Genomic DNA, 14,069 nt, shown 5'->3' with positions numbered 1-14,069 from the left:
AACCATAAAGAAGCCGCTCTCAAGTGTTTATTGGGTCCATTTGAATAAAACAAGCATCTTATGGAGATGCAGGCCATCGCATCGAAGACCAACAAATCTCGCATGGTGGATGTGGACAAAACAAACAAAAGCGCTTGAAGATTGGAGTAATTTGGATGGTCGCTTTAACTTTTGAAGCTACTGCACTCCTGCTGAACACGGACTTGCAGCGCAGCAATTTATGTTTTTAGCTAAGCTAAACACCAAAGCCGACAATCGTACTCTTCCATGCTGCTGCGGCTACAAATGAAGTCCTTCCATACCTCACACAAAGTCTCAAGACAAATTTCCAAAATGCAATCTACCTTAGTCCCTGTTTGAAACATAGGGCCGAGGATGAGGAATCCGCGCGTAATAAAACAAGTGGTATTCATTGGCGGCTACATAAGTCAGCTTGAACACCAACACCATACAAACGGTCTTGGTCAATAATATTTAGACAGCGGCGGAAACCATCATCGTCATCATCATCAGCATCATGAGTGTCAGTCATCTTGGCAAAGCCTCTTCGGTCCATGATTCAGCGTGTAAATCTTCAACTCCTGCAATTCACCGAACATCAGACAGCCGGGAAGTTTTCATTCTGTTTGTCTTTAAATCAAAGACAAATCGCCCGCTTTCGCTTCTTTGCATATTGGCTTTGCACGCAACGGGCCGCCAACCTAAGAAGTTGTCATTGCAACCCAGATGACAACACCGATAATGTTTTCTTTTCTCTGATCTTGATGATGTTTGCCTTTTGCCCATTCTATACACCAAGGGCCTAAAATGTGTGAATTTCGATTTTGTGACAGTGATGGTGTTGGCCGTTTAAGGAGTCAGTGCCAACATCAATGATCGCCAAAAAGAAAGAGTGAATGAATATTCTCCCTCCGTATGTTTCTCTTTGGAAGGGGGGAAACAAAGGCAGTGCAATAAAAATTGAGTATTTTAGGTGTGGTCGTTTGGTCAGCATTGTCTTTATTTATGGTCTAGATAAAAAGTTCTCTACAGAAAACTATAAACAAATTTGATCGTTGAAATCGTTCAATGGATTTAATAGATTTTTGGCGCCATAATACTTAAAACATAAAAAAAATCAGTTTAAAATTAATTAGTTATGGTGACTAATGTATGTGGATGACAAATTCAAAGATTACAATTAGTCAAATTTTGAAGTGTTTGGTTTGAACTCCAAAATGTGACATTAACAAGTGAATTATCAGGTTCAATAAAAAGTCTACAACAATATTTCTTTTTTGCGGCGAACAATTTTAATAATATAATGTTGAGATAAATTCTCACTATAATCGATCCTAGTTCGAGCTTTAAAGGAACTAAGATTTCATAAAAACGAATTTCGAGGTCGTTGGCAAGACCTGACTCAATCACACCAGCTTATAATTGCATTTGCTGGATTAAGTGAGGTTAGGTTAATTTATATTTAGAGCAAGTGACTCTAAGAGTCGGGGTCATGCAAATAACTGTTCTTAGTTGGAGCTTTAAACAATTGGGATTACAGAGTTCGAGCGCTAGAACCAATATCGCATATGGCTCAATCACACAAACTGATGAAGGCCAATCAAATAATTTCATTTACTGGATTTGTTATGTAGAGAGGATGTCTGACATTACAGACAAATTTGGACTACCAATCTGTTGATTTATTTCGCATTTTTATTGAATAATTTTCAGTTATAAAGAATTGGGCAGTTAACTTCATAAAGGCCGGTATTATTTCGCATTGTCAAGTTAAAATAGTAATTCTGCTTTTATTGATTCATTTTCGATTTATGCATTTAAAGTCGAACAAAATACCCATTTTAACTAAAAAAAAACATATTTGCTGATTGTGAAAACTATGTATATTATTTCACAACAGAATTGTATCTATTCTACAGAAGTATTATTTAGTTCACGGAATAACATAATTCCCTGTATTAACTCTACCTACAGAAGAGGCTTGGCTCCAATTATTCGGCTAAAAATAGAATATTTCAGAACTCTTCTTTACAATAGATACATTCTCTTTCATTATACATGTTACATCTTCAAATGTTCTTGGACTCTTCTTACACGCAGAAAAAAGTGAACTCTCTATTTCACTAAAGCCAATTTAACTTTATATTAGTTAATAGAGTTATTGTGTTTAGAAAAAATTTTCCACCGTGGTGCAATGGTTAGCATGCCCGCCTTGCATACACAAGGTCGTGGGATCGATTCCTGCTTCGACCGAACACCAAAAAGTTTTTCAGCGGTGGATTATCCCACCTCAGTAATGCTGGTGACATTTCTGAGGGTTTCAAAGCTTCTCTAAGTGGTTTCACTGCAATGTGGAACGCCGTTCGGACTCGGCTATAAAAAGGAGGTCCCTTATCATTGAGCTTAACATGGAATCGGGCAGCACTCAGTGATAAGAGAGAAGTTCACCAATGTGGTATCACAATGGACTGAATAGTCTAAGTGAGCCTGATACATCGGGCTGCCACATAACCTAACCTAACCTACACGCAGAAAAAAGTGAACTCTCTATTTCACTAAAGCCAATTTAACTTTATATTAGTTAATAGAGTTATTGTGTTTAGAAAAAATTTCCTTTGCTCTAATAATTTTTTGCGTATGTTAGGTAAATGAACTAAAAAAAACGGGGAAAAATTATACACAAATTTCGCATACAGATTTACTAAATTCGTATTTCTCTCAAAATAGTTCGTTATTTCTTTAAATTTGTAAATTTTACTACAAATGCGTCAACCATGAACTTCGTATGTCACTAAAGATATTCTTACAATTTTGAACTCCAATTTTTTCCTTCAAAAAAAAAAATTATTTATGTCAAATAAATTTTCTTGAATTTGTCGAAAAATATTTACTTGTTTTTGCGATATCGGCGTGATGCCAGCATCTGTAATACTCTTTAGTTAAAGATTTCTAAAAGTATTTAAACATTTCTAAAGTTAACCAAAAGGTTTCTTTCTGATGGGTTCACTGTTTTTTCAGTGTATTTTTCACTCTCAACTCAATTTTCAGATCCCATGCAATGTAGGTGTTATTGGAATTGGTGCGACATTTAGCGAATGACACACACTTTACTCACATGTTTGCCATGTTAAAAGGGAACAGTGCTTCAACAATTTACATAATTTCCATAATATAGCATAGCATATTTTTTGTTTGTATTTGGCCACTTTGTATATGTCATGACATCCATCATTGTAGCGATAGAACGATGGATGATGTCGTATACTCGCTCAATGGACGCCATATGGCTGTTTTGTGAACTGGCAATTACATGGATGGCAATGCTATGTTGATACAAACAAAACGCTACAAATATTCTCATACCTGCGACGGCGGCTGGTATCAACACAGACAAAAAACGAGCTAGAAAAGAGAAGGACTACGCAATTCCATAGCACAGCAAAGACATGAAAATAAATGCGAAAAACAAGACGAAACTCATGTAATTAGATAAAGAACATTTAAGCTCACTGAGATATGATCAGGTTTTTGGTTCTGTTGTTTTTTGTGTTCGGTTCTCTAAGACCATCAATTAGAGGAAGAACCAAGCAGAACACAAAAACTTATATAGACCAAGCTATCATAGGTATAGCTTATTGAGTATTCGCTTTGGTCTTGATGGCCACATAAACGAAAACGAACAATAATACATAAACGATAGGGAATCCAAAGAAATCAAGGGTCAAGCATTTTAAGCACTCGGGCCAGGCTGCTTTTCTATTAAATGCCTTTGAGAGTTTTAATGAAAAATCAATCGAATTGGATTGAGTTGAATTTTAAAGCAAATACTGGCAAATACTCTTCCAGTGGTCTTCCCTCCTCCAGTATCAAACAGACATCCAAGTGAATAAGCCACAAAAGTAACATGGCAAACGGTTTTTTTTTTTGGCAATACCACTTGAGAATGGTACTTCACCGCCTCTATGTGGTGTTCTGGCCTTAAAATCTGTACACAAGTCTATACCAACAGATTGCTGGTTTTAATTCACCCACACAAACGACGGAAGTGATAATGGGTGGGTACACGTACATACATATTTTCCGAATTACGGAAAACCTCACACATGAGAGCAAAAAAAAACTCTGAATGAAAATTGAAAATGAAAATCCCTCCGAAATAAAATGAATTGCCAAGAGTTGTTGTTAACCAGCAACACCACAACATGGCACGAAGCCCATGAGACAACAACCGACAAACAAGATACAGGAGTGAAAATCTAGTGATCCCATATATATGAAACCTCTCATATATCCATCTGTATCTGTATACTGTACTCGTTCACAGACAGTTTACACATACATATACCACGTAGTATAACTCATACTTGGAATGGCTTAACAAAATGGCAACTGTAGTACATTAATATTTTCATTTATTCACGCACACACACACACACACGGTTTGACCACAAACGGGAGAAGAGTGAAAGCCTCTATATCAGAACTACAGAAGGTGTCTAAGATAATAGGCCAGTTACCATATATTTTAACGTAATGAGAGCTTTTGCCCTTGCCTTTAGAAAAAATTTGCTTTACGTTTACATCACAGTGATAGTATAAAAGAGGAAGTTTCACAGCAGCAAAAACAATATGGTTGTACGTCAAACCTGAATTGGAACACTTTTTTATTTAGAATGGATCGAAAATACATATTTTAGATTTTAGAAAGCACTGATTATGATTACAAGATATGCGTAAATTTACATTACACTGCTTTTTTTTTTGGCAATGTTTAATATACAAACTAATTAATTAGAGAATACGATCTAGTCAGCTATTTTACAGTTTACTATTATTTCATGGAATATGAACCTTTTCTTTGGGTTCATCGAATTTATTCTTATGCTTGTTTGATAGCTTCATTGCATGTAGAGAATTTTAAAGAGGAATGTGGAAATTCTGTAACACTCATGCGTCCATCCATTGTCTTGCAGTCTAAACACAAAGAATATTTAATTAAAAATGGGTCAACGAAACTTTTTCATTTGCATAATGTTTCCTTCCAATTATAAACACGTTTGAAACATTTCGTTATTAAATCGAAATTGCATTACAATATGGAAAATTTTCGTTGTATTTATTAAATCGGGTTTGATAGATCAATGATTTTGCCTAATCAATTTGACAAACATTTTTCCTCCGTTGATTAAGTTTCCAAGTTTTAGCTACTCTATGGTTTTAAGAAGAAATTAAAACAGCAACGTAAATTTTAAATAAATTTTAAAAAGCTATACAATTATAAATTTTATTGATTATTGATTTTTATAAATTTTATTGATCGAAATATTTTCATGTTTTTATAACAATAATTGATATTTCTGTAATCCTTCAGAGCTTTCTTTTCAGAAAAGATTTGCATTTTGAATTAATTTTTTTACGAACATTAAACTTTAATGAGAGACTGGCCTCTGTATGTACACTGTTGAGATTCTAACTTCAGTACGAAGTTCAACTTGTTAATCGGAAAAACTAATGTATGGGATACCGAAATAATCGTTCCAAATAATAGGCTAATTGGTTGGCGGTTTATATATAAAAACATATTTATATTTTTACTTCAATCTTACGGAGCCTATTAATATAAGCCAAGTATTTAACTCATCAGATTTGACTCATTCGTAACCCAAATATTATTGCACTCTTAAAGGTCTATCCAATCTCAAGTAGCCCGGTAAGACTCGGGTTCATGAAATTAGAAATTCAATTTTTCCCATTATTCTAGTTCGACACACCGTAAAATCGGTGTATAAAACGAACCCAAAATCCTAAAAACCATACTAACTGCAGAATCTACTCAATCGACATAGACACTAAAGTCAAAATCCCAGAGAATGACCTCACCCTCTGGTCCTTCACAATCGTCCAGGAGAGATTTGTTGCAGAATCTCCTTACGTTTCCCTTGTTACAAATTATTTAAATCAAAACTTGCTTTAAAGCATTTAATAGATATATTTTGGCTCCCTTTCCTTACACCCCCCTGCTTAGTTGAAGGTTTATATTCCCATTATGGCATAACCATGAATGTGCGAGGATAAAACATGAAGCAAAAATTAAATTTCATAGCAATGGCACACTCATGGATATATCCAGTACATGCTAAAGATTTACCCCAAATGGAAGTTCCCAATGCGCAGGTTCTACTAAGGCTCGGTACTTTGGTTCATTGATATTACTACAGAGGATAGAAACATTGCAAGTAAGGTTTGTTATTATTCTCGCATATAAGAGAAATTATGGCCAGGATGGCAGGGATAAAAGTTTCAAATATAAAACGGAAGGAAGAAATTTGAAATTATGCTTGTGGGTCCACCCCCCCCCCCTCCCAAACCTGGGGCTATCGTAAAAGAAAATCGTAACAAAATGGAGTTTGTAGCCTTATTTCTTTAATATGAGTATATGGGTGCGTTTGTGTGTGTGTGTGCGTGCGTATGGAGCTAAGTGTGTATCCATAAAATACTTGATATTTGTTGAGGAATAAACAAACGAACATACATACACACACACACACATTCAAACACAGCCTCCCCAAAGTATTTAAGATTGCGTGCGCGCAAATAACAAAAGGAAGAGATGAAATAACCAACAACACCGCACACTAAACACAACCCCAACTTTTCTTAACTGAAAGAACTTCATTATGGACAAATAAGTAAGCAAAACGTAAACAAAAAACCTATTTAACTTCTGTATCTGAGTATCCAGTTTCCATCACATCTGCAGACCCACCCCCCACCGCTCTCCAGCATATTCCCATCGACTCTTTCTTACCTTCTTTTGGCACACAAATACACACGCACTCTTAGAAGGCTAAAGAGTATAGGGTGTATGCGTATAGTGTCCGTCTGTCTGTATGTTGCTCTAACAATCTCCTTGTAAAGGGTGATTTGTTAAGAGCTTGATAACTTTTTTAAAAAAAAAAACGCATAAAATTTGCAAAATCTCATCGGTTCTTTATTTGAAACGTTAGATTGGTCCATGACATTTACTTTTTGAAGATAATTTCATTTAAATGTTGACCGCGGCTGCGTCTTAGGTGGTCCATTCGGAAAGTCCAATTTTGGGCAACTTTTTCGAGCATTTCGGCCGGAATAGCCCGAATTTCTTCGGAAATGTTGTCTTCCAAAGCTGGAATAGTTGCTGGCTTATTTCTGTAGACTTTAGACTTGACGTAGCCCCACAAAAAATAGTCTAAAGGCGTCAAATCGCATGATCTTGGTGGCCAACTTACCGGTCCATTTCTTGAGATGAATTGTTCTCCGAAGTTTTCCCTCAAAATGGCCATAGAATCGCGAGCTGTGTGGCATGTAGCGCCATCTTGTTGAAACCACATGTCAACCAAGTTCAGTTCTTCCATTTTTGGCAACAAAAAGTTTGTTAGCATCGAACGATAGCGATCGCCATTCACCGTAACGTTGCGTCCAACAGCATCTTTGAAAAAATACGGTCCAATGATTCCACCAGCGTACAAACCACACCAAACAGTGCATTTTTCGGGATGCATGGGCAGTTCTTGAACGGCTTCTGGTTGCTCTTCACTCCAAATGCGGCAATTTTGCTTATTTACGTAGCCATTCAACCAGAAATGAGCCTCATCGCTGAACAAAATTTGTCGATAAAAAAGCGGATTTTCTGCCAACTTTTCTAGGGCCCATTCACTGAAAATTCGACGTTGTGGCAGATCGTTCGGCTATTCATGATGAAATGTCAAAGCATACTGAGCATCTTTCTCTTTGACACCATGTCTGAAATCCCACGTGATCTGTCAAATACTAATGCATGAAAATCCTAACCTCAAAAGAATCACCCTTTATTTTTTTTTAACGTAGCCATCACGTTCTTGTGTTTTAGCAGCAGCAGCATGGTGGCCCCTCATCGTAAACAACAACATGAGCGAGTAAAGAGGGAAGAGATAGACTGAGAATAAAAAAGCAGGAGGCTTAAAGCTTTAACAGTTTTAATAGCCACGACTACCAGCCAGTCAGCCACAGCAGTTTATATGTATATTCATTGACAACAACAACAGCAGCGTTATCATCTCAGTATTGTTGTAGTAAATACCCTGTTTTCTATATACACTGTATTGGAAAAGTTTTCGCCATAAAATGAAATATGGAATTTCTAATGTGTAATTTATAAGTTTTATATATAACATAGAGACTCTATGGGGGATTCAATTAAAACAATATTTTCCTCCTTCAGGAACTATGTTCGATTTTTTCACCAATACACCAAATTAGAAGTTGAAAAATATTTACGAATAATTTTATTTATTTTATTTTATTTACGAATTTAATTTTAAAATATTTTTATCAAATCTTGTCAAATCATGGATGGAAAAGTTTTAAAGCGTTGATTCCGAGGGCTGGTTTAAGCTTTGCACACGGAAACCGATTATATATGACGCTAATTTTATCTATTCGACCTATTCGCTAGTGGTCTGATTGAATATCCCTTGGAATCAAAAGATATTTCCGAAAGCTTCTGAACAGTAGTTAGAGAGATAATGCACTGAAGTTTTTGAAAAATTCGTTCATTATAAAAAATTTTTGAGTTTAAATACTTTCCGAAGTATGCGAGGGGGCATGAGGCCGCACTCATAAAGAAGTTTCTCAAGAATGAATGCCCCGAAATAATGTAGAGTTTGGAATCTGGAATTGAAGCAGACCAATAACACGATTTTTTAATACATACATTTGCTATATGTGATTTTATTTAAATAAAACTAATATCAAATTTAAGTAAATTGTTCACTTTAAAAAGAAATCCAAATTAAAATTTGATTTAAGTTCGAGAGTAACTCGATTTTTTCGATGTAAGAAAATTTCGAATTGCGAAACATAGGTATTTTCTCGATAAGATGAGTAATATTAATTGGCATGATATTGTCAGATGTCCACTCAAAAACTTTGATCCAAAGATTTTGAGCTTCCCTCAAGAATCTTGGCAATTATTCCGAGACAAAGATGTGGTTTCTTTAAAATAAAGATTTTTTAGGACGCTATATAGCTTTAAATCTAAATAGTCATAAATGGCAGTTTAGAAATCCAAGTCCATATAACAGATACACTGAAAACACAGTGAACCCACCAGGGAGAAAACTTTCGATTAATTTTAGAAAATTTTTAATATTTGTAGAAAATTTTAACTAAACAGTATTACAAACGTTGGCATCACACCGATGTCGTAAAAATAAGTAAATATTTTTCGACAAATTCAAGAAAATTTATTAGACATAACTAAGTTTTTTCACTTGTTAAAGAAAATTTTGTAGTTTGAAGGAAAAACTTGGAGTTCAAAATTGCAAGAATGTCTTTAGTGACATACGAAGTTCATGATGGACGCATTTTTGGTAAAATTTACAAATTTAAAGAAATTCTGAACTATTTTGAGGAAGACACGAATTTAGTTTATCTTTATACTTCATTTGAGTATATTTTTCTCCTCGGTTTTAGTTAATTTAACTAACGTACACAAAAAATTTTTAGAGCAAAGGAAACTTTCTCCAAACATAATAATTCCAAGAACTAAAATAAATTTAAATTGGCTTTAGTGAAATAGAGAGTTCACTTTTTTTGAGTGTAGCACAACGTTTGAAATAACTTTTTTTTTCATCGTCCAAAAATAACATTTTACTCTTGATCCTAATCCTTCTCCGCGTGTAGTTGAAACTTTTTTATCTTTAATCCAAAATTTCAGTATCTCATTTAATTTAACAATTATTTCTTCAAATCAAAACTATTTTTCACTACGCTTATTTATACAGATCCGTGTCCCAAATTTAACAGAAATATTATGCAATTCTATGAAAATCGTCCTAAAGATTGTTAAAATTGTTTATCCGAAAATTTGGGTTGTATCATTTTTCATATTAGGTCAATACTTTTTTCAGTGTATCAACGTGTACAACTCTAAATTAATTTTTTATGTTGCATTTTCCTCTATGTACAATATAAACATAAAATTATCGTGAATTATTAGTACTCATACTTCAAACACAAATTTTTATGAATGTGTTAAATATTAAAATTTTAATAATTAACTCGATCTCGGTGATGGCATCCGATTTACACATTATATCGTGAATGCAGGCAATAGAATATCGTCAACTCACAATAGCAGGTTATTGTGACTTGCCAGCATAGAAAATTTAAAGTGTAACCAAATTGGACAAATAATAACTGTATGTACTTGTTTTTGTAACAGAGCACACTTGAAAATTCACGCATTTCAATTGAAACTTCAATTCAATTCATTAATGCCAGCAAACATTCTTCATTCAGTGTACATTAACTGTTGCCCGCAAACATGGTCGTTCAAAGTGGAAGCATCGTATAATCTTGTCTGCTCCGCCTTTATAAATTATTCATGATATCTACACCAAAAACGTTGATGCCAAAGATATACCCAAATAAACAGTGGGTAGGGTCCGCGGAAAAGGGGCCATGAATGGCATCGTTTACGGGTTGGTATACAGATTCGCACAGGTTTTCTCTGTAGCGACAATTCACTTCACGTTACACTTGCATTAACGATGGCCAAGGCATTCTAAACAGACGAAAAAATGCTATAACAAACAGTAGGAAAAAATAGCACAAAAAGTCATATGTGTGCAAACAAATCTGCCAGAGAAAAGGCAGAACGTTTTTTAAGCATTGCTAAATACGTTAATATTTCAAGTGGAGAAAAATGTATGAAGGAATAGACGCGGCACTACAAAGATTATCTTCTAACCATTGTTTTGTACTTCATCATACCCCGTTTTAATCTATTGCCTGTTATACCCCACAAAATGGAGATGTCTGCTATTTGCAGGAGAATGAATGTATGTACTTGAAAACGGGAAAAGATCGAGAGGAAAGAAAAAGTACTGGAATACAAAACTTTTTCAATGATGTACTTTTTTTACTGTTGTTTGAAAAAGTTGTTCACAAACAAGAACATGATTGCAAGTTCTCGTTGGTGTTGTTTAAATCTTACAAGGCAAAACTAAAGAATTCTAAATGTTTTCTTTTCCTTCCATTTCGATCTGGGCCTCCAATGTGGTAGAAGGGTATTGTTATTTAAATTTGGTTTTTACAATCATCAATTTACAATTATTAATTTTTTATTTTTTCTATTTATCTTTACAGAAAAACAAAGGCTCTCGTTATGCGTGGGTTGTGGTGGGCAAATTCATGATCAGTATATCCTGCGAGTGGCTCCCGATTTAGAATGGCATGCAGCGTGTCTAAAGTGCCAGGAATGTCGGCAATTCCTTGACGAAAGTTGTACATGTTTTGTGCGTGATGGCAAAACGTATTGCAAACGCGATTATGTGCGGTAAGTTACAAAATATGGCCCAATAAATTAGAAAAATAAAAAAAACATGGTCTCCAAATTGCGCTTTTTTCGTTGATTTTATAAAAGCTTTATAAAAGTGCATCTTTGTATTCACAAATGTGCAAAATGCTTTTAGCATATATAGATAACAGTTCCTAATTATTATTTAAAAAATATTTTGCCTTAAAACTGGCTATGACACATGGCATAGGAAAGTCGGAAGATTTAACCCATTTCCTTCCATTGTACTCGCTTGGGTACAGAAAATTGGCAACATTTAATATCGCAGAACTTTGCTTATAAATGAAATTAGGCAACATCCCTTTTTGTGTTTGTGTTTTTATGTTTTTGTTTTTTATATTTTTTAACTGAATTTAAGTGTAAATATATAAATGATTTTTTTTTTATTTTAAATGGTCTTGGCTTTTAATGGGTTAAATATCCGATAATACTATCTGTTGATTACAGATGTTTCTTGTATCTACGCAAACCAACCCCTTACACACAAATCGTTCTAATTAAATTTTAATATCACAAAACAGTCGTGACTCTGTTAAAGCATAAAAACCCTCTATTTTCTATTTTTCACCTTACAACATTTGATACATATTTATTTGAAGAATTAGTTCACCTCTACTAAAAGATTAGACAAGCAAACTTTTATCGCAAAATTAGCATAGGTCTTAGTATAAAATGTACATATGTATTCACATTTTTATTTAATCCTTAAATATTGACATTTGAATTTCACATACTGGATAGATATTTTCAAAACTCCACCAAAGGTAACATGTTTACTTTAAGACTTTTTTGAGCTTAACTCAACTAAGTAATCTAAGTTAATTTTATTTCAAGTTAATAAATTTTAATTATAGTATATTAAATTAAACTAAAATAATTGAAATCAGCAATTGAACGTTATATATTCATCACACATATCTGTAATTTTAAATTAAATGAATACATGCAGAGATGAAACATGATTGTCGTGATCACATCAAACAAAACTCAAAATACTCAAAATTTAACCAAAATATTTTCAATTCAATTGATTGCAGTTTAAAAAATAATCAACAAGAAAATAAATTATACAGTAAGCTTTTTAATCGAATAAAATTTTGGCTCAAATCCAATGAAAAATCCAACTATGATTATAATCAGAAAGAAAGTACAAACTGTTAAAAAATTACAAGCAAATAAATAAATAATAATAGAATATAAAATTTATTGTATTATATTAATTGAGCTTTGAAACCAAAACCAATTAAATTTTTAAATTAATAAAATAAAAAATTTAAGTACCATGAAATCATATCACTAATATATTAATAAGGTATAATTTTTATTTCTAATTAATTCTGTAATTGATGTTTGAACGTGCTTAAATTTGAATTAAAAAATTAATTGTATTTTTAATGAAAGAGTTTCTACTCAATTAAAAGAGCAAAACTGTATGATATAAAAAGATTTTTTTCGTTTATAAAAATGTCAACAAAGAAATAATTTAAAAACTAAATTTAATTACGTGATTGAAGAAATGTTGATTAAAAAATTATTTGCATCAATTAGTTTTGTGATTGAATCAGATTTTTTTTGGAAGAAAATTGAAGAAAATGGAAACGGGTTGCGGTGGTCAAAATGTCAACAAAAAAAGAATTTAAAAAAGTTTTTTATTTAATTTAAGTTTTATGTTTCATGTCATTTCAAAATGAAATACAATTTATTTTGGCTCACAGCACTTAAAACAAAAACGATATAATTTAGAAAATATAGCGAAAGCAAAACATATTTTTATGATAATTAAATTGCTGTTTCTTGTCAACTACTACCACTTGACGTGACGTCGTAATGGCATTTAATATATTTAGATGAGACGATAAAAATATATTTTCATAGCAAGAAAGAAATTTACAATTACATTATTATATACTTTTTAACCACGCAGTTATTTTAATAATAAAATTCTAGGTGTACACCCGAGAAGGAATATGATCACCTCAAACATGTTTTAAGAGCAAAATGTTATTTTTGGGTGGTGACCATGTAACATGGTTTTCGCAACCATGTTATTTTCTCGGAAATCATGTATCTGATTTCGGCAAGCAGGTTATATTTGAGGAGAAAATAACATTTTAGTGGCAAACATGTTACATGGTCACCATACAAAAATAACATTTTGCTCTTGAAACATGTTTGAGGTGATCATATTCCTTCTCTGCGTGTAGTAATAATAAATCTATTATTTTTCTCATAGATGGCGTATTGTATAAATAAATTTTTTCCACAAAGTTGTTTCATTCTTATAAGCATAGAATTCTCTTCTTTTCTTCATATATAATTTAAACAATTCTATACAAAATATAGATAGTTAATTAATTTTTCTCCAGGTTTTTAACCCCATAACTTTATATTATAAATAAAATCATAATGTTATACGGTTTTGATACAATAAATATATATGCGCACATTTTAAAGATTTATGCACTCTACAAAAAACATAAATTCATAAAATCAAAAGAACTACCGTTTATGACCAACAAAATTTATCACATTAGTTTGCCAAGAAGAAACTTTATTCGAAAACCTAGTGCCACCTTATTTTCGATCGAGATCCACAATTGGATATGCATATCTTTGGATTATGTTTTTTTTCTGTTGACATTACACAGCTAGACAATTCGTATGGGATAGTGTGAATGCTTACTGCCAT

At 33.0% G+C, this 14,069-nt stretch overlaps 1 protein-coding gene across 1 annotated transcript in view; it reads left to right on the top strand.

Annotated features, from left to right (window-relative positions):
* tup (LIM1_Isl and LIM2_Isl domain-containing protein tup) overlaps window positions 1-14,069 on the top strand; it is a 75,109-nt gene that overhangs the window by 50,810 nt on the left and 10,230 nt on the right. Inside the window, exon 2 of the mRNA XM_075295944.1 lies at window positions 11,170-11,359. Coding sequence (XP_075152059.1) covers window positions 11,170-11,359 — 190 coding nt within the window. The remainder of the gene's footprint in view (window positions 1-11,169; window positions 11,360-14,069) is intronic.

The sequence above is a fragment of the Haematobia irritans genome, chromosome 2 (assembly GCF_050003625.1).
Source record: "Haematobia irritans isolate KBUSLIRL chromosome 2, ASM5000362v1, whole genome shotgun sequence".
Classification (NCBI taxonomy): Eukaryota; Metazoa; Arthropoda; class Insecta; order Diptera; family Muscidae; genus Haematobia; species Haematobia irritans.
This window is presented reverse-complemented; position numbering and strand designations above follow the sequence as displayed.